The sequence below is a fragment of the Orbicella franksi genome, chromosome 4, assembly GCF_964199315.1.
Source record: "Orbicella franksi chromosome 4, jaOrbFran1.1, whole genome shotgun sequence".
NCBI lineage: Eukaryota > Metazoa > Cnidaria > Anthozoa > Scleractinia > Merulinidae > Orbicella > Orbicella franksi.
The window spans coordinates 19413655-19440773 of NC_138148.1; the positions used below are offsets into that span (position 1 = coordinate 19413655).

Here is a 27119-nt window from a genome sequence, read left to right on the forward strand (position 1 = left end):
TAAAAATGGGAGTTTGTTTTACGAAAATGGGAGTTTGTTTTGCGAAAATGGGGGTTTGTTTTGCGAAAATGGGAGTTTGTTTTTCGAAAATGGGAGTTTGTTTTTCGAAAATACGAGTTTGTTTTTCGAAAATGAGAGTTTGTTTTTCGAAAATGAGAGTTTGTTTTGCGAAAATACGAGTTTGTTTTTCGAAAATGGGAGTTTGTTTTTCGAAAATGGGAGTTTGTTTTCTCGAAAATGGGAGGGTTTTTTCGATGATGAAAATGATTGACAGGCCAAACACGACTCCTATTGGTCAAGATAGAGCTAGCCAATGGCGTAATGTAACGTTTTCAATCCTTATTTGTTTGAAGCTCGACCTCGTTGTTTTGTGTGTCTTTGACGGCATTTCAGTGTAAAATAGGGTTGACTAGCCTTCACGACTTCTACGGTTCGTGATATTTGTACATTTGCCGTTCTCTGCTCGGTCACTCGACCCGGATTTGTTTTGGTCGCTTCCCTCGTGTTTATGAAGGGCACTTCATGTTGTGTTATAAGGAGGAATTTTAAGTAGAGTTGAGCCGTTAGATCGTGCTATGGCAAATTTTTATAGGTCATAGATCTGCATGCTTTCCACTGTTATCTGCATGTCACTTCGTCGAGTTTGACACCTCTGTAATTTGCCATGTGTTTATACATTGTTTTGGCTCATTTCTATTGCAAGCTATGTTTTTAAATCTCCAAGTATTTGCTTTTAAGGACCAAAATACGAAATTTACCGTGAACATGTTGCTTACTTGCAATCTATATTGTGACGCCTGGCCCGGCTGCGATTAAAACTGTTTGCAAGTACAGTAGTCAGTAGAGATTGTTATCACGGATATCATATTTGCCCTCGTACGTTTTTCTTCGGAGACGCCGTAGCTTTACTTCAAGAAAGCTATACGTTTATCTTGAGACATTTTAATGTTTTTTGCAGCTATCTGATCGAGCTTATGTTTCTCAAGCTCGATGTATATGTCTAATCCTCCTTTGGTCGTTCTGGCACCACAGGATTCAAATGTAGCTGTTTACGCACAAACAAATCAGGATCGAAAAGTACATTACGCCATTGGCTAGCTCTATCTTGACCAATAGGAGTCGTGTTTGGCCTGTCAATCATTTTTATCATCACTCCCATTTTCGTAAAACAAACTCCCATTTTCGAAAAAACAAACTCACATTTTCGTAAACCAAACTCCCATTTTCGTAAAACAAACTCCCATTTTCGAAAAACGAACTCCCATTTTCGTAAAACAAGGCTCCCATTTTCGAAATACAAACTCCCGTTTTCGAAAAACAAACTCCCATATTCGAAATACAAACTCCCGTTTTCGAAAAGCAAACTCCCATTTTCGAAAAACAAACTCCCATTTTCGAAACACAAACTCCCACTTTCGAATAACAAACTCCCATTTTCGTAAAACAAACTCCCATTTTAGTAAAGCAAATTCCCATTTTCGAAAAAACGAACTCCCATTTTCGAAAAACAAACTTCCATTTTCGTAAAACAAACTCCCATTTTCGAAAACCAAACTCCCATTTTCGAAAAACAAACTCCCACTTTCGAAAACCAAACTCCCATTTTCGAAAACCAAACTCCCATTTTCGTAAAACTAACTCCCATTTTCGAAAAACAAACTCCCATTTTCGAAAAGCAGACTCCCATTTACAAAAAAAAGTACCATTTTTAAGAAGTGGATGTCCCTTTGGGGCTTCCGTAGGATGTAAGATTATAGACACAAAATGTAACGATATTTTCCACCCTACGGTAGTCCTTAATAAAACAATGATTCAGAGACAGGAATATCATAAACACGCGAATGTGTAGTAAGATTGTTGTTAATTTTGAAGTTTTGTATTATCTAATAAACGATAAAGTTCCAAAGTCTATCAACAGTATTTTGGCAACTTTTCCTCGGCGTTTGCTACTTGAGTACCTTTACATACAGCTATTTTTGTCGGAAATAGGATAATTACTATTGATAAGCTTATGTTGATGTAATGATTGCGGAATATCTGCCCTGAAATCGAGTGTCACATTCTGTCTGCTCCGATGAATAAGTTTGTTTATCTTTTGTCTGAAAGATCTCTATAGCCAATCAGCTTACGTTTGATCAAGGTGTGTCCATAAGATAAGAGAACAATTGATTGTAGTTTAGCCAGTCAGAGATATAACTTTGTTGTGTACGCGAGAGGATTCGAGAAATTAAAATCTGGAAGAGCAAAGCGACAGTGTGGGTTCCTTACTTATTCCCCATATTTTTAAACAGCCGGGAATCTACTTAAGCCACACTTAAAACGCGTCAATGAAGGGCAGCGGAGTTTGAAGTGGCTGGATAACTCAATTATGGCAAAGGGAATTTACCTTTCAGGTTTTCGAAACCTTTGGATATTTGTTTGCTTTTGTACATTTATTTTACTTGCAAATAGGAACCACGACTATTCTTTACGTCACTCCGTTTTCACTGCACGGGTATAGCTATATAGATATTCTGCTTCGCAGAGGGAAAAAGACATCGTTTTTCTCCTATTGGCTCTGCTTCCAGTGAAAAAGAATTCTAAACACGTTAGAACACTGAGTTGTGAAAGACACTTTTGTCCACGAGGTAGATGCAGCGGATTGAGTTACAAGTATTCTAAACAATCCTTGAGGTCATTTCAAGAAGTATTAATAAGCAGGCATCCGATGTTCCCAGAGACTAAAATATCTCGGAAGTTCCATGGTATGCTTCTGATGACCAACCAGAGTGATAATACCGATTAAAATTGGACATTACACACACCGTCTTTACCACTCACTAGGAAAAAAACAGTTGCGCGACGGCGCCGGCATTTCATAATATCAGCTACTATCGTAACAACTTATCACATAAGGACGCCACTGAAAGGCAAAAGGTTTAATATAACTCACTTGTTTGGTGGGACCAATTAAATACACCAAATTCAAGAAAATAATTCAACATACAGACTTGTTTTTCTGTTAAGAAAAAAGGGAAATTTCCCTTCCGCGAAATGACTGACAAAATAATTATGACATATGGATGGCCCGCCTACGCATGCAAATCACATGAGATCATGCCCGCTTTTATACTTTACACTCCAGCCACATTTGTTTTTGTAGCGTTTAGTCACTACATTTGGTACCTCATCAAGAATAGAAAACAATGGAAATGTCGACGTTTTCAGTCTCTGTATGTCTTCTTGTAGATGTACGTATGCACATGAGATAGCGAAGAAAATCGAAATGAGATCAATATCATCTTGCAAAGGATAATCATCTGTTTAGCAGCACTTTCAAGTTTATAATTATTTATACCCTTTCCTCTAGGGCTAAAGCTCACCAACACTGCCTCAGCTCATCGGTCCTGACAGCTTGCAGATGGACCGAACAACTAGCGCGGAAGAGGAAACTCAGAAAAGCCAAGCTCAACAGTCTTACTCCATCAGTTGTCCCTCCAAACTTTTGCAGGAATCATGCATGAATTCACGTCCCCAAATAGTTACGGCTGATGTTGAACATCATGCAAACTCAATAACATTAACATTTAAAGATTGTGATGTCGTAATCGTTGGTCAGCCAGTCGGTGTCCCGCACATACAAAGCTGTGCTTTCCATAACTACCGGGAGCCCAGTGCCAACGACGAAGCTACTTCGGAGTCAAGGAATCGTTTTCCAGAGTCCGAAGGAACATCTACAACGAAACACAAGATAGTTTGCAAAGATAAACCTGGAATCCCGCAAAAATACAATGCACGTGTGGAAAGTGACACATCCATAACGATCAAGGCTCATCAGGCTTTAGATGTAGATCGTCCACTTCCAATGATTACGAAACAGGGATATCTGAATGGCAAACAATGCGAAGAGATTGTTGAGAAACTAGTAAACTTGCAGGACAATGGGAAATTCAAAGAACATGAAGCCTTAGTGATTGCAAATTTGAAACTCTGCAAAGAAAAACAAAATTTCGACATGGAATTGACTCTATTATTAGAGCAAGGAGTTGCATTTTCTTACCACAGGGAATTCAAGAAAAGCAGAAAACTTTTTAACTCTGTTATCATCAAAGGAGCTAAGCATCCACTTAGAAATGAAAATCTGTTGATGGCAAGAGCTCACTACTTGATCGTAGACAATTCCGTCGACAGGTTCAGGAAAGTAACAAAAATACAGTCCATGCAAGAATGCCTGAAAAAAAGTCAATTATTACTTCAGAATGTTGACTCACCACAAGACTGGGCAGAACTATATTACACCAGCGGAAACCTTGGCCTGGCTCGCATGAGCACAATGGGCATATCTGAACGAAGGCACGCACAGGCGCGCAGAGCTGTTCAAGATGCTGCCAAACAAAATTTCGAGCTGGCAATCACATGCTGTAAAAAGGATCCCCGTGAGCGAATTCAAACCAAATTACAACGATACTGTCATCTCAAAGTTGCACAGCTGCTTCTCGATACCTGCTCCACTGCTGCGTTGCATCAGCAAAACATTCTCCCGCCGGAACAAATTGAAGAAGCGAAGCAGCATCTGGATTTCGTGGAGCGTGAACTCGGAAACGGGATGCCATTAGGTACACGAGTAGAGCTTTTGCAAACACGCTGTGACCAGTTTTATCGCCAAGAAAAGTTTCAACTAGCCAAAGAAACAGCAGAGGAGGCATATAGCATAGCGAATTGTAACAGCGGATTTTACTTTGTAGACGCACTGCAAGAGCGAATTAAATTGCTAGACAGTTTTTGCGAGTGTAGGATTAGGCTGGTTGTTGATGATGATTTGTCAACTTCTGGCAGCGACGCCAGCTGCGAGGCAAGTTCTAGTGAACCTGAATAGAGGCTAGAATGAGTAGAGGTACGTCAGTGTTTTATGATCTCACTAAACACAGACGTTAAGCACCAACACTACTGAGTCTTCTAGAACGGAATGTACCCTATCAAAACCATCCACATACGTAAAGATTAACGACGCCAGAAAGAGTTCTATAACCGGGCAAACTGGTCTTTTTCCACCCTACAATGCGAACACAGCAGGATTGTCAATGGACACCCGCAGTGGCTCTCAAGCAGCACCAGGCTCCTAAGTCATACATTGTCGCAACCTTACATGGGACGCTGTTGCGTGGGAATCGCACCCACCTTCAGCCAACCATGGAGGAGATACTCCAGTCTCAAGCCCAGCATGGGAACAAGCCAGTGATGAGTGTAGCCCGTTTCATCATACACTGGTGCTGGGATCGAAGAGCACGAGGCACCTTCGCAGCCTGACGTTCCGTGAGTTGATCAACCCGTCAGAAGAAGTCAGAGGATTCGAAGCCCACCACAGAGTCCTATTGAAATTATGTAGATATTGCTATCGTCTATTAGTTAAAGAACTCTGAGATCCCTGAGGCGATTTTGTAGTCAACAGATTAACGTTGTAGACCTAGTGATGTTCTGTTTGAACTTTGTTTATATTTCTGAGAACTATCTTTAAAAAAGATGTCATGTTAGGAAATTTGCATGACCTCCCTGATGCACAGTAGAACTTCGTGTACCTTGAACTTTGTACCCAAACTCCACGCGGTGACTTCTCGGCAAAAATAGATACTTTGAAACATATAGCAGGAATTATACATGGATGAGGTAATAAAGGATGGCTCCTTTTCGGGTGGGAGGGGGGGGGGGGGAGGGAGTGGCGGGGGCAGTTGTTAACGATAGTATTTTTGTTTGTGATTTTGTCGGCTGTCATCTACGGAGATTTGGCGTATAAGCTGAGGGATTCATGGTAACGTTACATTTGACAAACATTCCAGTCCTACAAATAAATAATAGCTAGAAAAGAATATAAAAACGTGCGTGCATAAAGCAAAATGGGCTGACAATTGGTCATTATAAAGTCTAATATAGTTCTTAATTTCTGAAGCTCAGCTGTTTAGTTTTGCAGTTCCGCGCTCTGATGTAATTAAAAAAGAAAAACAATGAATGCAAAAAAGATACTTAAGTTTTACTTCCACTATTTATCAGTGTGAATGAAGGAAAGAGAATTTCGATAGAGGTGGAAATAATAGATCCGTCACATTAACCCGCTTTTGGAAAAGGGACTTTCCCGACTAAACTTTCGAAAGATCTCAATTTACATACAGGCAGATATAAAACATGAATATTTCCTGAGAGTGTAAGTGTTTATGGCGTAAATGTCGAAGTTCTGCGTTATTGAGGAAAAAAGATATTTCTGTTTTTCAACGTACTCTGTTGAGAGCGACAAATAATTCGAATTCCTGTTCTTAAAGTCGTGAAAGGTTTTCGCCGACGAGGTAGACGCAAAATATACTTTGGAATTAATTCAAAACAACTGTAACGCTGACTTCCAAAATCGGCTAACGCTAAACTGATTGAGTCACGAGCAAGTGGCAACCACGCAGACATAAAAGAGGCATTTCTTCGCATGAACAGCGATGACGAACGTTTAAAAACAGACTGAAATGAAGTTTTCTTCAGTTCGCGGCACAGAGGTACCTTTAAAGCAAAGCATGTCTGCCGGACATCAATCTTGCAGCGATCTCAACACCGCGTCATTCATGTTTACTCCAGACGATTCAACTACGGTCATCGCTGAGACAAGCCTTGAACGAAAATCAAAGGTTCCCTGGGCCAGGTCATGGATGAACAGTCGACTTTTGCCTCTGTGGCAAAACGAGTCTTTGTGTGAAAGTACTTCGTATGAAAATGTATGCCACCTGTACGTTCATTCTCATGAAAATCAAGTCATTTTCATGTGAAATGTTCTGCAAGTGCATTCGTTCCAAAGAGGTAAAACAGCAACCCAGAAGTAAAGTCTGCATATGAGTCAGTGACTAGTGAGTAATTCTACTCCCCCCTGGATGGGATGCTAGTCCATCGCAGGGTTAACCCCCCCCCCCCCGCACCAACGTTAAATTAGCCAGAACCTATTTCTACACCTGAGTGGAAAGAGGCACTGTGAGAGTAAAGTGTCTTGCTCAAGAACACAATACAATAACTAACCCAGCCAGTGCTCAAGCCCAGACTGGTCGAAATAGAAAGTTGTACAAAAATAAAATAACACGTTGTTTACACAGACTGCTTATATATTTTAAAATGGATAATCATTAATTTTGATTGGAATTGGAACATTGTCATCATATTAACTTGTACTTGATGTTGTGTCAAAGAGTATCGACAGTCTGTTTCAAAATGAAATCATTAAATGAGAGTTCACCATATTTACCAGTCAGCTCAAAATTAACAATATAATATATGTATCTAAGTCGGCAGTGCATTTTGGGTCAAGGTAAATTGGTTATGGTCCTTGTTCAGTTAACATTAGGAAACAACTGCATAAAAATAATCATTATTATGCAAAAATTAGAGTACATGAAATTTATTTTAGACAATCAACTTGAGAATGCCAGGACAGCAAAGAGTATTTTGCCCACTTTCACTTAAGTGAGAAATGGATATTGGCAAAATCTTGTTTCTTTTAAGCTAAGTCAAACATAAACAATTTGTAAAAATATTGAAGGACCATAGCCAGGGTTGAGCATAATAAAAATTAAAAAACGATCTCTGGCTAAAAATGTTTACAGATATACGAGCTTTCGACTGTTAGATCTACAGTCTTCGACGGGTAAAGATGAATGACGAAATATGAATATAAATAAGTAAAAATTTGATTGTAGCTTGCAGGTAAATAAGAAATCTATAGAAAGAAGAGTACTTCCTTCAATATTATAAGAATCATTTCAGACAGTTTTGTCTCAATCAGGAACCTGAAGTGAAGCGAATGTTTTTATTTACAATTTATAAGTTTTTTTTACTACAGAACTATGTCCATGGGGAGGAGGAAGGGAAGTCACAAAGTTTTATACAAGGAGGCTCTGGCCCAAGGTCAAAGACCTATCCATTTTACAGTGTTTTTGACAGGAAAGGCTTTCCTTTCATAAACATGTAGCTTCTATAGCCTGAAACCCCTTTTAAAAACCTAATGTGGCCCCACTAGATCTTATTTCTTGGATAAATAATCAGTTAATGTTTGAAATCCCTGTCCTATTAAGTCTTACGATACCTCCAGCCTGAAAAAAATTGCACCTTTAGTCAACTGAAGGGAGAAGTCCCCCAGCTTGATATACAATAATACACTAGGGTACTACATATTATAGTGTATGCAAGTGAAATAACAATAATTTTCTTTCTTGGAGACAAAAGTCACGGTATTTTATTCCTATATATCTTGGTAATTGTTTGTGCAAATCTCACTAGCAATGCAGTAACATTAAAAAGGATTACAGATATGTCTCTTCTAATAGATTTTTGCAAAGATTACAGAACAAACTTATGTTGACAAGTATCAAGCATTCTCTTCTCCATAACTCAAGTTCTGATTTCATTTTGTTTAAATCTGTCATTTCTAGGAGCAAAACAGAAAACACTCTACATCACCAGTCATCATGCGTCCGGCTTGTGTTTGACACAATTAGACGGTATATCTTTCTCGCCAAAAAAAATTGATCTAGACAGTCTCTTGGACTTAATTTGCCCATCCATCACTAAAATATTTCAGTGTATGTTTACGGCTCAATCGTACATGTAGGTTGACTTGCATATCATCTGTGAAGAAATTTTCACTCTGGTCGAACTGCATGGAATACAAAAGAAATGTAGTGTGAACGACAACAAAACTAAAAGATAAGGCAATTCGAATTTTTTCCCCTAAGTATTTCAAAACAAGCTTACAAATTTCGAACTTGCGATACTAACACGGGCAGAATTTAAATGTGTGTATACAAAAAAAAAGATAACGAACAATGAAACCAAAACCTAACAAGAATTTAAGCTTACCTTGGACTCCACAAGGAGAGAAAGCGAGTGAAAACCATCAAATTCTCTTTCCAAGAAAAAAGCTACGAGCTTAAATTTCCCCCATATGCTAATCACGATCTCACTTCCCGGGCCTCTTGTATCAATTCTTTGACCTCGCCGACCGTGTTGTTGTGAACGATACATGACCACAGTCATAAATACCTCTACCAGCTTTCATCTACGTGTGAGCAAAAGCTACTAGGCAAAAAACAACATATTTACGAAAGAAAAGCACATGAAACCAAAATGGCCGACTTCAATCTAGTGCCCAGGCTCTCGATTTACCGGACAAAAGTGTACGCCTTTCAGTCCCCCATCGTTAAAAAATCTTCTTGAAGACGACTGAACACTCTTGGACAAAAACAATAGTTAGCAGTAGGACAAAATTATTTAATCCAGGTTTAATGAATAAATTAATCAGAATCGAGTGAGTGCCATTGGACTGCCTTCTAAGCTCATGGAAGATTACGTCATCCATGAGCAACAAAGACGTTGAGTGTAATTCCCAAGAACTGCAATGCCGTTTTAATCGGCGATGGTTAACAAATACAAATTATGGGAACAGAAGAGGACACTACCGTACAGTGTTTCAGTAGACCAGCTTTTTATGAAGAGGAAAGTCAACACAAATCGAACAACTCATCTGGTGAAATATTACTGGATGTTGAGCCATCACCACCTCTCGTAAGAAAGCAAGTTTTCCTTAACGGGCCGCAATGTGAGGATGTCCTCAAAAACCTTAAGCTTTTACAGGACAATGGAAAGTTTCAGGACCATCAACGTATGTTTAATTTCTTCCTTCAACGATGCGTGAAAAAAGGTAACAAAGACATGAAAGCAAATAAACAACAAATTCCAAATGAAGAATATTGCAACCAAGTATTCAAAAAGTTTCAACTTTTTCAGGAAAACGGATGGCTGAAAAAAGATGTCCAACTGTTCGCTCTGTACTCGAGACTTTCTGCAAAAAAAGAGTACGCTAACATGGTACTAGCCCTAATAATTGAACAAGGAGTATCATTCATATACAACAAACAAATCAGCAAAAGCAAGCTCTACCTCACTTTAGTCATAGAAATCGCAGAGCATTGCAAGCTAAGAAATCCGTACATTTTAATTGCAAGGGCCTATGTTTTACTTGCAGCCAACGATAGTTCTACGGCTAGGAAGACCAAAATCGTTTCAACCATTTTGGAATGTCTAAGACGAAGCGAGGCTTTACTACAAAATTACGATTCGCCCGAGGACTGGGCCGAAATTTACCACCATTTCGGTATAGTCTGGTTGAATTACATGCGCATGGTCCCAGATGACGAGAGAAATGCAATGGCGCGAAAGGAAATGCAAGAAAAAGCAAAAGCTTACTATGAACGGGCGATTGCAATCTGCAAGAAAGACCCTCACTCAAGGGTTCAACTCAAGAGGCTAACATATTGCCACCTTGGTCTTGCAGCCCTCTTACTTGATTGTTCCTCAACTGTCGCTAGAGCTCGAATAAAAGTAATTCCATCACAAGATATCAAAGATGCGACAAAACACTTAGATATGGTAGAGTATGAACTTGGTGAAATTCCTCGAGGTACACGCGTGCAGATTCTGAAAAGACGTTCTGACCAACACTATCGTTAAGGATCTGAAATGTATCAACTGGCAAGAGAAACTGCCCAGGATGCATTGCAATTAGCACGCCACCATCGATTTAACGCTGAACTGGACTCGCTTCAAGAGCAAATCGATTTTCTCAATCACTTGTGTGAAGACATAGTGTGCACAGAAAGAATTAAGCTCCTTGTTGATGGCGATACATCAAGTTCTGGCAGTGATTCCAGATTTGAAACAAGCTGCAGCGAATCTGACGAGAATCCGTCAAAAAACGATTGATCCGCGAGTTGATCCGCTCAGAAGCTATTGATCAGAACGAGATCCCGAAAATAGTTTAGTATGACCCACCGGCAACCCTGATATAAGACTATAACAATATATTCTGCCCTCATCCTCGACAATAATTAATTAAACAATGTAACAGGGATAATATAGATATGCGTAAGTATAAAGGTTTTAAGGGACGGTTTCAAAGCTAAGCACATCTACAAACTATCACGTTAGCCCATTTGATTCCATTGTTTATAAGTTAATCAACGGTAACGGACCGTCGCGAAAACGCTGTGGTAGAGGTAGTATCTCTATTACAATTCCTTTTTCATGCCCTAACTCCGAAATATCCCTCAATTCCATTGTTTACCAACCAATCGGCTGCTGGTAGATAGCTTTTGAGTGTGTCCAGAATAAGTCCTTCAGCCCGAGTAATAAATACAATTTTTAAAAATAAATTCAGCATTTTCCGCGTCATGGCATTTCACGCCAAACCGTGAAACCATCCTTTGAATTTCTACAGTTTTGTTGTCCACATTATATAATGAACAATAAAGTTCCAAAACTAGCAAGTCTAGTCACGATATATTTGGGTTTTTTAGCAGCTTCTCCTCGCTCATTCCTACTTGCGTACCTTCACATGAATTTGGAACACAATCCCCTCTCAGTAAGTTCAGTATTGCTGTAACTTCACTCACTTCCGTGACACTTCAAACGCGTCAATGAAGTGGTTGGATAACTAAATGATGGACAAGGGACTTTTCCCTTTCAAGGCTTTCAAGACTTTAGCTTTTCTTAGAGCGACGAAGAATTCTAAACACGTCGCTACTTTTTGGTAAATACTTGAAATAAAATATACATAGGACGAATGTTAAAAATGAAAAATGTAAATATGTGGTGCATCATAAATTCAGGGACTTTCCCTTTCACCAAAGTCTATCATGACTGGCTATCCTGATGATTCTTTGTTTCAAGCAATCAAATCATTGATCCAAAATAGCATATACCCTCGGATGTGACAGACAGTAATCAATGCCAATTTCAGAAGTGTTTTCACAGCGAAGTTCGTGGAGTCGCTCTCGTTCATGCTCTTAGTTAACTACAAATTGCTCTCGCCAACTTGCTTCTCTGCAGCACCCACGGAGAGCGCTTATTTTAATCGATGGAGAACGTAAATGTGAAGTCTGTGAAGTCTAAGGGACTTACATGTTGATGCAAGTCGATCTCGAAAGGAAAACTACATCGATCATACTTCATATCATCAATCGAACAACAAAATTGCTTGAAAGATCTTAGAAATCTGACAAGGTAAGTTTAGTAATATTCTTCTGGTACGTGAGGCATATAGATGGTACATGAACAGGTGGTAAGAACGTCCGGCGACCGTGCAGCAGGGCATAGGTTCGACTTCTCTTCAGAGAACTCGGAATGTTTTTTCCGGGAAGCTTATCTACTGACTGACAAAAATATCATTCTCGTATAACTATATACCGAGATTAATATCAGTTTACCGCAACCAACAATGTCAAGACAAGTACACTGTCAAGCGAGAAGCGGGTGAGGTGAAAGAAATTCGTGAAGAGGGTGATATTGCCTTGATGTGAAAAAAAGAAGACATTGTAACTTAAGTTGTTGATTAGCGTTCTGGAAATTTCCATTTCAAGTTAACAACGTTGCAAGTCATCCAAACAAAGCAGGCTATCATGTGTGTCGAATTTTATATTTCACAACTAAATGCTGCTTTACCTTGTGTCGTTTATTCGCTCTTTAAGAAAACTTTTCTTTGTTGTTGTTTGATGTAGAGGTAGAGTGATTTTGTAGCTTTATAAATTGCGACTGTAGTAAAAAAACGAGGTAATTCCATGAAATTGCAGTCAATACCAGCGATATGACAGGATCAGACACGTTCCATAAGGACTTTTCATCAAACCTGATAGGAAACGTGTCCAATGCTAGCAATATCCAAGGTCATAGCATAAATGAAATAAATTCTCTTCAAAAGCAAAGATTACATTAATTCCAAACTTTTCAGCAGACAAAATACTCGCCGCTGGTCTTATAGGTAGGGGGGGGGGGGGGGGATAAATACTTGGTTTGAAGGTGAATTTCACCGACCTACTTATTCTCTATTGCTTCTTTGTTTTTTAAGAGGAAGCCATTGTCACTTGAAGGAAGTATAGACATTTCATTTTCCATTCTGGACAACAGAAACAGATTCAGAAAGCTTTCTAGCGACGTGACCCAAGAGAAACTTTCCGAATATGACAACCAAACACAAACAACCCAAAACTGCACACTCAGCAACTGTGACAGATTCAGTTCCCAACGAGACTGGAGCAACGGGTCACCACTCATCTGTTTCCGGCCAGATATTATTCATTTTTCCTGACAATGACCTCAACCCAACAATTGCACAAGCAAGAATCGACACGAATTCTAAAACAATGGACTTGAGTCTTGCCAACGGCAACCTTGCTGTCTGTGGCCAAGATGGCACTGTACATCATTCTGATTGTCACTTGCTCAGCAAAAATCGAGGCGAAGGCGATCTGAGGCAAGCAGATAGCTACGTTAAACAAATACAGCCAATGGAAGCAGAATCGGACAGCACAGTGCAGTGTTTAAGTAGACCAATTGTCTCTGAAGAGGAAAGTCAGCAGAAACCGAGCAATTCATCTGGTGAAATGATACTGGATGTTGAGCCATCACTACCTGTCGTGAGAAAGCAAGGTTTCCTTAATGGACCGCAATGTGAGGATGTCCTCAAACACCTTGAGCTTTTACAGGACAGTGGAGCGTTTGAGCACCATGAGCGCATTTTTAATTTCTACCTTCAACGATTTGGTAAAAAAGACAGCAAAGGCATGAAAGAAATAGCAAACGAACAACAAATTCCAAATGGAGAACACTGCAACCAAGTGCTCAAGAAGTTTCAACTTTTCCAGCAAAACGGACAGCTAAAAAAGGATGAGCAACTGTCCTCTCTGTACTCGACACTTTGTACAAAAAAAGAGTACGCTGACATGGAATTAGCCTTAATAATTGAGCAAGGAGTATCATACTGGCTCCACAGACAACTCAGCAAAAGCAAGCTCTACTTCATTTCAGTCATAAAACTCGCCGAGCATTGTCAGCTACGAAATCCGAATATTTTAATTGCAAGAGCCTATTTTTTACTTGCAGCCAACTATGGTTCTAGGGCTAGGAAGACCAGGAAAGTTTCAAGCGCTTTGGAATGTCTAAAACGAAGCGAGGCGTTACTACAAAATCACGAGTCACCCGAGGACTGGGCCGAAATGTACTGCATTTTAGGCTCTGTCTGGTTAGCTTACATGAGCATGGTCCCGGATGACGACAGGAATGCTAAGCCGCGAAAGGAAACGCAAAGAAAAGCAAAAAATTGCTATGAACGGGCGATTGCAATCTGCAAGAAAGACCCCCGCTCAAGGGTTCAACAAAAAAAGCTAACATATTGCCACCTTGGTCTTGCAGCCCTCTTACTTGATTGCGCTTCAACTGTCGCTCGAAGTCGAATAAAAGTAATTCCATCACAAGATCTCAAAGATGCGACAAAACACCTTGATATTGTAGAGTACGAACTTGGTAACATTCCTCAAGGTACACGCGTGCAGGTTTTGAAAACGCGTTCTGACCAATACTATCGTCAAGGACCTGAAATGTATCAACTGGCAAAAGAAACTGCCCAGGATGCTTTGCAAATGGCACGCCGCCATGGATTTAACACCGAACTGGAGTCGCTTCAAGAGCAAATTGATTTTCTCGATCAGTTGTGCGAAGACACATTGTGTAAAGAAAGAATTAAGCTGCTTGTTGATGGCGATACCTCAACTTCTGACAGTGACTCTACATTTGAAACAAGCTGCAGTGAACCTGACGAGAATCAGAACTCGCTGTAGTTCTGGGTCGAAACCGGCAGCCATCAAAATCAGTCCCAGTAAGGTTTCCGAAAATATGATCGTCCTACAAACTTGATATAAGATCATGGACGCAAAATGCAACAATACTTTCCACCCTTCGGTAGTCCTTAATAAAACAATGATTCAGATACAGGAATATCATAAATTCGCGTACGTGTAGTAAGGTTGTTGTTAATTTTGAAGTTTTGTATTATCTAATAAACAATCAAGTTCCAAAGTAACAAGTCTATCAACAGTATTTTGGCAGCTTTTCCTTGCTGTTTGCTACTTGAGTACCTTTACAGCTTTTCAGCCGGGAATCTACTTAAGCCACATTTAAAACGCGTCAATGAAAGACAGCGGAATTTGAAGTGGTTAGATAACTCAATTATGGAAAAGGGAATTTACCTTTCAAGGTTTTGGAAACCTTTGTATATTTTTTTGTTTTTGTACAGTTATTTTACTTGCAAATATGAATCACGAATAGTCTTAGCGTCACTCCGGTTTCACTGAAAGGGTATAGCTATATAGATATTCTGCTTCGCCGAGGGAAAAAGACATCGTTTTTCTCCTATTGGCTCTGCTTCCAGCGAAAAAGAATTCAAAACACGTTAGGACACTGAGTTGTGAAAGACTTTTTTGTCCACGTGGTAGATGCAGAGGCTTGAGTTACAAGTATTTTAAACACTGAATCCTTGAGGTTATTTCAACGCATATCAATAAGCAGAAATCCGATGTTCTCGGAGACTAAAATATCTCGGAAGTTCCATGGTATGTTGTTGATGACCAACCAGACCGATAATACCGATTAAAAGTGGTCATTACACACACCGTCTTTACCACACCGGGGAAAAAAAATAGTTTCGCGACGGCGCCGGCATTTCATATTATCAGCTACTATCGTAAGAACTTATCACACAGGGAGGCCATTGAAAGACAAAAGACTTAATATAACTCACTTGTTTGGTGGAACCAATTAAATACACCAAATTCAAGAAAATAAGTTAACATACAGACTTGTTTTTCAGTTAAGAAAAAGAGAAATTTCCCTCACGCGAAATGACTGAAAAAATAATTATGACATATAGGTGGCCCGCCTACGCATGCAAATCAAATGAGATCATGCCCGCGTTTATACTTTACACTCCAGCCACATTCATTTTTGAGCGTTTAGTCACTGCATTTGTTGCCTCGATAAGAATAAATAGCTATGTAAATGTCGACGTCTTTACCCTCTGTATGTCTTGTTGTAGATGTAAGTATGTACATGAAATAGCAAAGACTATCGAAATGAGATCAATATCAGCGTGCAAGGGATAATCATCTGTTTAGCAGTACTTTCAAGTGAACAATAATTTTTACCCTTTCCTCTAGGGCCACGAACACTGCCACAGCTCATCGGTCCTGACCAATTTGATGATCGACAAACCAACCACCGCGGAGGAGGAAACCGAGAAAAGCCAAGCTTAACAGTCTTACTCCATCAGTTGTCGCTCCAACCCTTTACAAGAATCATGTTGTAATCATTGGTCAGCCAGTCGGAGTCCCGCACAGACGAAGCTGTGCTCGCCATAACTACTGGGATCCCAGTGCGAACAACAAAGCTCCTTCGGGGTCAAAGAATCGTATTCCGGAGTCCGAAGGAACATCTGCAACGAAACACGAGACAGTTTGAAAAGATAAACCTGGAATCCCGCAAAAATACAACGCACGTGTGGAAAGTGACACATCCATAACGATCAAGGCTCATCAGGTTTTTGATGTAGATCGTCCACTTCCAATGATTACGAAACAGGGATATCTGAATGGCAAGCAATACGAAGAGATCATTGAAAAACTAGTAGACCTGCAGGACAATGCGAAATTCAAAGAGCATGAAACTTAAGCGATTGCAAATTTGAAACTCTGATGAGAAAAACAAAATTTCGACATGGAATTGACTCTATTATTAGAGCGAGGAGTGGCATTTTCTTCCCACAGGGAATTCAAGAAAAGCAGAAAACTTTTTAACTCTATTATCAACAAAACAGCTCAGCATCCACTTAGTAATGCACCTCTTTTGATGGCAGGAGCTCACAACTTGATCGTGGACAATTACGTCGACAGGTTCAGGATAGTAACAAAAATCCAGTCCATGCAAGAATGCCTGAAAAAAAGTCAATTATTACTTCAGAATGTTGACTCACCACAAGACTGGGCAGAACTATATTACACCAGCAGAAATCTTGGCCTGGCTCACATGAGCACAAGTCCCATATCCGTGAACGAAGGCACGCACAGGCGCGCAGAGCTGTTCAAGATGATGCCAAACATAATTTCCAGCTGGCAATTGCATGCTGTAAAAAGGATCCCCGTGAGCGAATTCACACCAAATTACAACGATACTGTCATCTCAAAGTTGCACAGCTGCCTCTCGATACCTGTTCCACTGCTGCGTTGCATCAGCAAAACGTTCTCTCGTCGGAACGAATTGAAGAAGCGAAGCAGCATCTGGATTTCGTGGAGCGTGAACTCGGAAACGGGATGCCATTAGGTACACGAGTAGAGCTTTTGCAAACACGCTGTGACCAGCTTTATCGCCAAGAAAAGTTTCAACTAGCCAAAGAAACAGCAGAGGAGGCATATAGGATAGCCAATTGTAACATCGGATTCTACTTTTTAGACGCACTGCAAGAGCGAATTAAATTGCTAGACAGTTTTTGTGAGAGTAGGATTAGGCTGGCTGTTGATGATGATTTGCCAACTTCTGGCAGCGACGCCAGCTGCGAGGCAAGTTCTAGTGAACCTGATTAGAGGCTAGAATGGGTAAAGGTACTTCAGTGTTTCACGATTTCGATAAACACAGAAATTAAGCACCAGCACTACTGAGTCTTCTGGAACGGAATGTACCCTATCAAAACCACCCACATACATAAAGACAAAAAACGTCAGAAAGATTTCCACCCTACAATGCTAATACAGCAGGATCGTCAATGGACACCCACAGTGGTTCTCAAGCAGCACCAGGCTCCTAGTTCATACATTGTGGCAACCCTAGATGGGACACTGTCGCGTAGGAATCGTATCCATCTGCAGCCAACCATGGAGGAGACATCTCCAGTATCAAGCCGAGCATAGGAACCAGCCAGTAATGAGTGTAGCCCGTTTCATCATACGCTGGTGCTGGGATCGAAGAGGACGAGGCACCTTCGCAGCCTGATGTTTGGCAAGTTGATCAACCCATCAAAAGAAGGCAGAGGATTCGAAGCGCACCACAGAGTCCTATAGAAATTGTGTAAATATTGCCACCGGCTATTAGTGAAATAATTATATAGCAGTCAGTTAATGCAGTATTGTCAGCACAGCTATTATCCTTTAATTTCTGGAAACTGTCCAATTTGGGATTTAATTTGGACAGTTTTCAATAAGGACTTTGAGTAAAAACGCAGAAACTGTCCAATTTGGGGAACAATAGGACAGTTTGTCTCAGCCAATGAAATTAAGCTATTAACCTTTTGATTGTCGAAGGCCACACGAAACCTTCCGAAGACTTCCGAAGATCCCCCGAACACTTCCGAAGACTTCCGAAGATCACCCGAATAATGCCAAAGACTTCCGAAGATCATCCGAACACTTCCGAGGATTTCCGAATATCACCCGAACATGTCCGAAGATTTCCAAAGATCACTTGTGTACTTCCGAAGATCGCCCGAACACTTCCGAAGATTTCCGAAGATCACCCGAACACTTTCCAGGATTTCCGAAGACTTGTGACAATCTCCGGCGATCTCCGAAGATCACCAGATATTTTCGAAGCTTTCCCAAGTTTCCGAAGATCAAGAGCCCACTCTTTTTCTTCAGAGACAGTTGGTGTAGTTTTCCTTGCAAAGCCGTATTACCTCATGAGCTAGTTAACAGAAGAACGTTGCAGACTTAGTGATGTTCTGTTTGAACTTTGTTTATATTTCTGAGAACTATCTTTAAAAGAAAAGATGTCACGTTAGGCAATTGTGTATGACCTCGCGCATGCACAGTAGAACTTCGTGCACCTTGAACTTTGTACCCAAAACCCAAATAAATACTTTGAAACATACAGCAGGAATTATACATGAAGAGGTAATAAAATATGGCTCCTTTTCGGGGGGGAGCGCAGTTGTTAACGATAGTATTTTTGTATTTGTGATTTCGTCGGTTGTTCTCTGGCGGGGGGGGGGGGGAGATTTGGCGTATAAGCTGAGGGATTCACGGAAACGTTACATTTGGCAAACATTCCAGTCCTACAAAGCAAATAAAATAACAGCTAGAAAGGACATAAAAACGTGCGTGCATAAAGCAAAATGGGCTTAAAATTTGTCATTATATAGTTTTTAACTTCTGAAGCTCAGCTGTTTAATTTTGAACTTTCGGACTCTGATGTAATTAAAAAAGTAAAACAATGAATGCAAAAAAAATTACTTTAGTTTTACTTCCACTATTCATCAGTGTTACTGAAGGAAAGAAAAAAAGTCGATAGAGAAGTGGAAATGACACATCCGTCACATTGACGTGCTTTTGGAAGAGGGACTTTCCCTATCAAACTTTGAAATAGATCAATTTACATAAACGCAGATATGAAACATGAATATTTTATTTCCTCAGAGTGTAAGTTTTCTCGGCGTAAATATCGAAGTTCTTCGTTATTGAGGAAACAAGACATTTCTGTTTTTCAACGTACTCTGTGCAGAGCGACGAATAATTCGAACTCCTGTTTTTAAAGTCGTGAAAGGTTTTCGCCGACGAGGTAGACGCAAAATATACTTTGGAATTAATTCAAAACAATTGTAACACTGACGTCTTCAATCGGCTAAAGTCACGAGGAAGTAGCAACCGCGCAGACAAAAAAGAGGCATTTCTTCGCATGAACAGCGATGACGAACGTTTACAAACAGACTGAAATGGAGTTTTTTTCAGTTAGCGGACTGAGGTATCTCTAAAGCAAAGCATGCTTGGCGGACATCAATCTTGCAGCGATCTCAAGACCGCGTCATTCATGTTTACTCCAGACGATTCAACTACCGTGATCGCTGAGACAAGCCTTGACAAGAAAACAAGGACGTTGAATGTAATTCTCAAGAACTGCAATGCCGTTTTAGTCGGCCAGGTTGAACAAATACAACCAATGGAAGTAGAAGCGGACGGCACCGTACGGTGTTTCAGTAGACCAGCTGTTTCTGAAGAGGAAAGTCAGCAGAAACCGAGCAATACATCCGGTGAAATATTGCTGGATGTTGCGCCATCACTACCTGTCATAAGAAAGCAAGGTTTCCTAAACGGACCGCAATGTGAGGAATTCCTCAAAAACCTTGAGCTTTTACAGGACAGTGGAAAGTTTGAAGACCATGAACGTATGGTTGATTTCGTCGTTCAACTACGCGTGGAAAAAGGCAACAAAGACATGGAAGTAAATAAACAACAAATTCCAAATGGAGAACATTGCAACCAAGTCCCCAAAGCGTTTGATCGGCTGAAAAAAGATGAGCAGCTGTTCTCTCTGTACTCGAGACTCTCTACGAAAAAAGGGTACGCTGACATGGAACTCGCTCTAATAATTGAACAAGGAGTATCATTCATGTACCACAAACAACTTGGCAAAAGCAAGCGCTACTTCACTTCAGTCATAGAACTCGCCGAACATTGTAAGCTAAGAAATCCGAACGTTTTAATTGCAAGGGCCTACTTTTTACTTGCGGCCAACTATAATTCTAGGGCTAGGAAGACCAAAAAGGTTTCAGCCATCATGGAATTTCTACGACGAAGCGAGGTTTTATTACAAAATCACGACTCTCCTGAGGACTTGGCAGAATTGTGCTTTACTTCAGCTATGGTTCAGTTGGGTTGCATGAGCAGAATCCCAGACGACGAGAGAAATTCTAAGGCGCGAACGGAAACACGAGAAAGAGCAAGAACTTTCTATGAACGGGCGATTGCCATCTGCAAGAAAGATCCCCGCCCAAGGGTTCAACTCAAGAGGCTAACATATTGCCACCTTGGTCTTGCAGCTCTCTTACTTGATTGTTCCTCAACTGTCGCTAGAACTCGAATAAAGGTAATTCCATCACAAGATATCAAGGACGCGACAAAGCACCTTGATATTATAGAGCAACAACTTGGTGACATTCCTCCAGGTACACGCGTGCAAATTCTGAAAAAGCGTTCTGACTTATACTATCGTCAGGGACCGGAAATGTATCAAGTGGCAAGAGAAACTGCCATGGATGCATTGCAAATGGCACGCCGTCATGGATTCAACACCGAACTGGAATCGCTTCAGCAGCGAATCGATTTTCTCGATCAATTGTGCGAAGACACAGTGTGCAAAGAGAGAATTATGCTGCTTGTTGATGGGGATACCTCAAAATCTGGCAGTGATTCCAGATATGAAGCAAGCTGCAGCGAAACTGACGAGAATCCGCCAGAAAACGGTTGATTCGAGTGGTGATCCGCCCATTGTAGCTTTGGATCGAAACCACCGAAAATATAACCCTCCTAGCAACGCTAGTGTAAAATCATAGACACAAAATGTAACGACATTGTTCGTTCAGATACTGGGATACTATAAATAGGCGTATGTATAAGACAACAATCAGTGCAAGGGTTTTCAATTTTGCGGTTCTGTTGTTAATTGTGAAGTTCTGTATTATCTAATGAAAAATTAAGTTCCGAACAGAATCAAGTCAAGTTTTTATTTGGATTTAGCAGCTTTTCCTCGGTGTTTGCTACTACTTGCCTACCTTTACGGTTATTTGTAACATAGTAAGTTCATTTCCACTTTAATTCTAATCAGTCCAGACATCAAAATAAACGCGCGTCAATGAACTTCCGCTGAACATGATTGAAGGCGAGCAGAGTCCTCTTATTTCACCACATTTCCAGCTATTAAAATTCAGAACTGGTCAAATCAGTCCACGTGATCAAACTAAGCATCATGCGATCAAGTTGCGCGTCTGACGAAAACGAAAGTCGCCTACAACAATGACTGTGGGCATATCACTGGCGCTTCTTGCTTCTCCAGCATCTTTGGAAAAGTCGCCCCATTTCCAGTGAACCTCACTAGAGGTCAGTATGGGGAACTCGCTTCATGCTACGGCTAAACGGTGGAGTTAAGCGCCAACACTGCTGAGTTTTCTGGAACAGAATTTACTCTATCAAATCCGTCCACAACCGTCAACATTCATGTCTCAGATTTTGGATTTTTGACAATTTTGGGTGTATACCTCAATACTGCATAACAAGACTGTAAACATGAACATATTAAAGTATAATGCAAATAAGCCGTCAACTAAACATGACCATATCTACTTTTTATCAGTATCACTGAAGGAAAGCGGAAGTGGATAGAAAAGTGAAACTGAAAAGACGCCAAGTTGGCGCGCTTTTGAGAAAGGGACTTACCCTGTTAAACTTTTGAAAGATCAATTTGCATACACGCACACATGGAACACGAATATTTTATATCCTCAGATTGTAATTTCTCACTAAGAAATTTCGAAGTTTTGCGTCACTGAGGAAGGAAGATATTGCTGTTTTACAACGTGCTCTGCACACAGCGAAGAATATTTCGAACTCTTGCTTTAAGATTGCTGAAAAGTTTTCTCCGACAAAATACATGCCAAAAATACTCTGGCATAAATTCAATTACATAGACGTCTAAAATAGAATAAAAAACAACAACAACACTGACTGAATCACGACGCAGGGGCGACCACGCAAACATAATGGTGGCATTATTTTCGCAAGAACACCGATGACGAACCTTTACAAACAGAGAGCAACGGAGTTTTCCTCGGTCCACAGCACAGAGGTACCGTTACAGCAACCTATGCCTGGCGGACATCACTTTTCTGGTGATCTCGAAAACACATCGCGGCGGCTTACTCCAGACGATTCAAATCCGTTTACCGCGGAAGCAAACTTTGACACACCAACGAAGACGTTGAACGTAATTGTCAAGAACTGGAATGCCGTTTTAGTTGGCCAGTCAAACACCGCACAACTCGACTGTAATTATCATCCGGACAATAAGCACAATCCTGAACGCAAACATTCCTGGCAAGAAGAACCTCTTCCCGACAGCGGTCCAAAGGTCGAAGAAGATTCGAGTAAACAACAGAAAGCGAAAGTAAAACACCAACTGAAACCTTTTCAAGACACACAGAACACCAAATTGGCTATGTCGGGTGAAATTGTGGTGGATGTCGAGCCAGTGATTCCTTTAATTAAAATACAAGGTTATCTTCACGGATCGACATGCGAAAAAATTATGGAGCAACTTGCACATTTGCAAGACAATGGACAGTTTGAAAAACATGATCGATTGGTTGCTACACACCTAAAAGGTTCCACTTGCAAAGCAAATACTGACATGGAATTGGCCCTGAAAATTGAGCGTGGAGTGGCATTTTCTTACCAGAAAGAATTCAAACAAAGCAAGCGCCTCTTCCTCTCAGTCATAAACACTGATACGGTTACTCAGCTAATAAATCCGAACATTTTATTAGCAAGAGCCTACTATCGACTAGTACAAGACAACAGATACAAAAGCAATATGAAACTATCCAGTCTTTTTCATTGCCTGGAAAAAAGCGAGTATTTACTGCAAAACCACGATTCCCCCGAGGACTGGTCCAGGGTGTATTACAACTATGGTTCTCTTTGGTTGGCGTACATGAGCACGATCCCGGATGACGAACGACATGCGCAAGCGCGAAATGACGCACGAAGAAAGGCGAGATGTTACTTCGAAAAGACAATTGAATGCTGCAAGAAAGATCCCAGATTGAGAGTGCAGATTAAACAACAGATATATGGTCACCTACGAGTGGCAGCGCTATTACTTGATTGCACCTCGACGGTGGCTCGTATTCGAAAAAAAGTCATTCCCCCACAAGATATCGAAGATGCTATAAAACACTTGGATATTCTGGAGCGCCAGCTAGGCAGCAACATTCCTCGAGGTACTCGTGTGCAGATTCTCAAGACGCGTTCTGACCAATACTATCGTCAAGGATTGTATCAACTGGCCAAAGAAACTGCCGAGGATGCATTGAGAGTTGCAAGTCGTCATGGATTTAACACAGAGCTAGACTCCCTTCGAGAGCGAATCGCTTATCTCCATCAGTCGTGCGAAGACAAGCGGTACAAAGAGAGAATTATCCTGGTCGATGACAGTGATGCTGAAACCTCTGGCAACAACGCCAGCTGTGAAACAAGCGGCAGTGAAACGGAAAAGGAATTGACTGATTGTTGATAATATTCTTCGTCCAGTTATGAGACAAGTTCAGGTAAACTGAGCTAAATTCACTGCACAATTGCAGCGCAAATGGATCTGTTTAAATCATTGCACGTGATCCAAGTAAGCGTCATGCGATCGTGTGTTGCGTCTGACGGCCTTGTCCGGCAGCTTTTAAAAGCCATTTCCATTAAACCCGACTAGAGGCCAGTATAACGCTGGCGTTAAGCGCCAACACGGCTGAGTTTTCTGGAACAGAATTTACTCTATCAAATCCGTCCACAAACGTAAACACTACAGCCTCGTAGATTTAAAAAATTTTTGGATTTTTGAAAATGTTGGGTGTATGTAAACCTGACGATATCAAATATAATGCAAATAAGCCGTCAACTAAACATTAAAACTTCCACTTTCTATCAGTATCACTGAACGAAACCGAAAGTGGATGGACAAGTGAAACTAATAAATTCGTCAAGATGACACGCTTTTAAGAAAGGGAACTCCCCTCTCAAACTTTCGAAAGATCTCAATTAGCATACATGCAGAGGATACTATGCATGAATATTTTATTTCCTCAGATTGTAAGTTTTCACTAAGCCGGAAATGTCGACGTTTTGCATTACTGAGGAAGGATTTCAACGTTGTCTGCGTACAGTGAAGAATATTTCGAACTCCCGTTTTAAGACCTGTGAAAGGTTTTCTCCGTCGAAATACATGCCAAAAATACTTTGGCATTAATTCAAAACAATTACACAGACGTCTAAAATAGAACCAAACGAAATAGACCACTTTCGATATATTAAAATTCAGCTTGGCAGTGAGGCTTAGAGGACACAAACAAAGGAAATTGAATGACCATGTTTATTCATTTCTTTAGTTCGTGTCCTTTAGACCTCACTATCAAGCTGAATTTTAATATATCGACAGTCGCCTATTGAGTCACGACGGCGACCACGAAAACATTAAAGAGGCATTATCTTCACATGAACAACGATGACGAACCTTTACAAACAGAAAGCAATGGAGTATTCCTCAGTCCACAGCACAGAGGTACCGTTACAGCAACCTATGCCTGGCGGACATCACTTTTCTGGTGATCTCGAAAACACATCACGGAGGCTTACTCCAGACGATTCAAATCCGTTTACCGCCGAAGCAAACTTTGACACACCAACGAAGACGTTAAACGTAATTGTCAAGAACTGGAATGCCGTTTTAGTTGGCCAGTCAAACACCGCACAACTTGACTGTAATTATCATCTGGACAATAAGCACAATCCTGAGCTCAAACATTCCTGGCAAGAAGAACCTCTTCCCGACAGCGGTCCAAAGGTCGAAGAAGATTCGAGTAAACAACAGAAAGCAAAAGTACAACACCAACTGAAACCTTTTCAAGACACACAGAACAGCAAATTGGCTATGTCGGGTGAAATTGTGGTGGATGTCGAGCCAGTGATTCCTTTGATCAAAACACAAGGTTATCTTCACGGATCGCCATGCGAAAAAATCATGGAGCAACTTGTACATTTACAAGACAATGGACAGTTTGAAAAACATGATCGATTGGTTAGTACACACCTGAAAGGTTCCACTTGCAGAGAAAATACTGACATGGAATTAGCCCTGAAAATTGAGCGTGGAGTGGCATTTTCTTACCAGAAAGAATTCAAACAAAGCAAGCGCCTCTTCATCTCAGTCATAAACACTGATACAGTTTCTCAGCTAATAAATCCGAATATTTTATTAGCAAGAGCCTGCTATCGACTAGTACAAGACTACAGGTATAGAAACAATATGAAACTATCCGTTCTTTTTCACTTTCTGGAAAAAAGCGAGTATTTACTGCAAAACCACCAATCCCCAGGAGACTGGTCCGAGCTGTATTATAACTATGGCTCTCTTTGGTTGGCGTACATGAGCACGATCCCGGATGACGAACGACATGCGCAAGCGCGAAATGACGCACGAAGAAAGGCGAGATGTTACTTCGAAAAGACAATTGAATGCTGCAAGAAAGATCCCAGATTGAGAGTGCAGATCAAACTACAGATATATGGTCACCTACGAGTGGCAGCGCTATGACTTGATTGCTCCTCGACGGTGGCTCGTATTCGAAAACAAGTCATTCCTCCACAAGATATCGAAGATGCTATAAAACACTTGGATATTCTGGAGCGCCAGCTAGGCAGCAACATTCCTCCAGGTACTCGCGTGCAGATTCTCAAGACGCGTTCTGACCAATACTATCGTCAAGGATTGTATCAACTAGCCAAAGAAACTGCCGAGGATGCATTGAGAATTGCAAGTCGCCATGGATTTAACACAGAGCTAGATTCGCTTCAAGAGCGAATCGATTTTCTCCACCACTTGTGCGTACAAAGAAAGAATTATCCTGGTCGATGACAGTGATGCTGAAACATCTGGTAACAACGCCAGCTGTGAAACAAGCGGCAGTGAAACGGAAAGGGAATAAAAAGTCAGACATAAACATTATGCTTAAGATTATTCAATCGACGGCACTTAACTGTACTGAGGAAACTTCGCAACTTCGCAACCGAACATGTGACCCACTCGTAGTGTGTTAAAACTGTTGTACTTGAAATAAATTTTAAAAAAAACTACTAGATCAAGAAACAATAATTCCATACCATTCGAATTTAGCGTTTACTGGAAAGGCAGCATTACATAACGAGACCAAAGAATAACTATAAAATCGATTTAGTGACTTTTATGCAGGAAGAGATGATGAATAATAAGAGAGTTAATTCCCCATATAAACCTTATTCCCAAGTTAATCACTTTTAAGTAATTTTTAGATCACCCCTGGCTTCAGAAATCTCAGTCCTGAGGTTCTGGAAATAGCCCACCATGTGACGCGAAATTCACTCTCGTGGAGAGCCGCTTCTGCATTATCTCCAGGAGCACTGGGCCGGGTTGTTCAAAGCCCGATTAAAATAACCCAGGACTAGCGAGAACTTTAATTTTAGTTTTGTACATTTTCGGTGAGGTTTTCGGGGTTTTTTTTGTTTGGTTGTTGGTTTTGTTTTGTTTATTTTCTATTTTTTCGTTTGTCATTTAGTCTTGAGTTTGAATACATAAGCAGTGAAAAACCCTTTTATACAAGAAAAATTAATACTTCGGTTAACTTTAAATCCTGGCCTAGTGTTGAACGACTTCCGAACAACCCGACCGTGGATACCATGTGT

General features: G+C 40.6%; 6 protein-coding genes and 2 pseudogenes across 8 annotated transcripts in view; 7 read left to right on the forward strand and 1 right to left on the reverse strand.

Moving 5' to 3' along the window:
• Nucleotides 1-27119, reverse strand: part of LOC145483608 (D-glutamate cyclase, mitochondrial-like) — a 61415-nt gene that overhangs the window by 22349 nt on the left and 11947 nt on the right. The gene's annotated exons all lie outside the window — the stretch shown is intronic.
• On the forward strand, nucleotides 1454-17478 carry LOC145483616 (uncharacterized). 3 transcript variants are annotated; one of them, XM_081462154.1, is made up of 2 exons: nucleotides 1454-4873; nucleotides 16041-17478. In XM_081462154.1, exon 1 carries the CDS (start codon nucleotides 3401-3403, stop codon nucleotides 4853-4855), a length of 1455 nt encoding a protein of 484 aa, XP_081318280.1. In that variant the 5' UTR covers nucleotides 1454-3400; the 3' UTR covers nucleotides 4856-4873; nucleotides 16041-17478. The 3 variants fall into 3 exon arrangements, with proteins under 3 accessions (XP_081318280.1, XP_081318279.1, XP_081318278.1); XM_081462153.1 differs by lacking the exon at nucleotides 16041-17478 and having other exon boundaries at nucleotides 1456-3230; nucleotides 3350-5667; XM_081462152.1 differs by lacking the exon at nucleotides 16041-17478 and having other exon boundaries at nucleotides 1457-3234; nucleotides 3350-5667.
• Nucleotides 6916-12813, forward strand: LOC145483622 (uncharacterized). The gene has a single exon (XM_081462156.1). The coding sequence runs from the start codon at nucleotides 9433-9435 to the stop codon at nucleotides 10504-10506; it is 1074 nt and encodes a 357-aa protein (XP_081318282.1). The 5' UTR covers nucleotides 6916-9432; the 3' UTR covers nucleotides 10507-12813.
• On the forward strand, nucleotides 12821-14750 carry LOC145483612 (uncharacterized). The gene has a single exon (XM_081462147.1). The coding sequence runs from the start codon at nucleotides 13011-13013 to the stop codon at nucleotides 14664-14666; it is 1656 nt and encodes a 551-aa protein (XP_081318273.1). The 5' UTR covers nucleotides 12821-13010; the 3' UTR covers nucleotides 14667-14750.
• Nucleotides 16083-17459, forward strand: LOC145483619 (uncharacterized; annotated as a pseudogene).
• LOC145483615 (uncharacterized) lies at nucleotides 18856-21199 on the forward strand. The gene has a single exon (XM_081462151.1). It carries the CDS (start codon nucleotides 19627-19629, stop codon nucleotides 21109-21111), a length of 1485 nt encoding a protein of 494 aa, XP_081318277.1. The 5' UTR covers nucleotides 18856-19626; the 3' UTR covers nucleotides 21112-21199.
• On the forward strand, nucleotides 21196-24790 carry LOC145483614 (uncharacterized). The gene has a single exon (XM_081462150.1). It carries the CDS (start codon nucleotides 22429-22431, stop codon nucleotides 23929-23931), a length of 1503 nt encoding a protein of 500 aa, XP_081318276.1. The 5' UTR covers nucleotides 21196-22428; the 3' UTR covers nucleotides 23932-24790.
• On the forward strand, nucleotides 24861-26695 carry LOC145483605 (uncharacterized; annotated as a pseudogene).

Excerpts from the sequence above, each read along its gene's own strand:
- LOC145483616 (XM_081462154.1), top strand. The coding sequence starts at position 3,401 with ATGGACCGAACAACTAGCGCGGAAGAGGAAACTCAGAAAAGCCAAGCT.
- LOC145483622 (XM_081462156.1), top strand. The coding sequence starts at position 9,433 with ATGGGAACAGAAGAGGACACTACCGTACAGTGTTTCAGTAGACCAGCT.
- LOC145483612 (XM_081462147.1), top strand. The coding sequence starts at position 13,011 with ATGACAACCAAACACAAACAACCCAAAACTGCACACTCAGCAACTGTG.
- LOC145483615 (XM_081462151.1), top strand. The coding sequence starts at position 19,627 with ATGCTTGGCGGACATCAATCTTGCAGCGATCTCAAGACCGCGTCATTC.
- LOC145483614 (XM_081462150.1), top strand. The coding sequence starts at position 22,429 with ATGACGAACCTTTACAAACAGAGAGCAACGGAGTTTTCCTCGGTCCAC.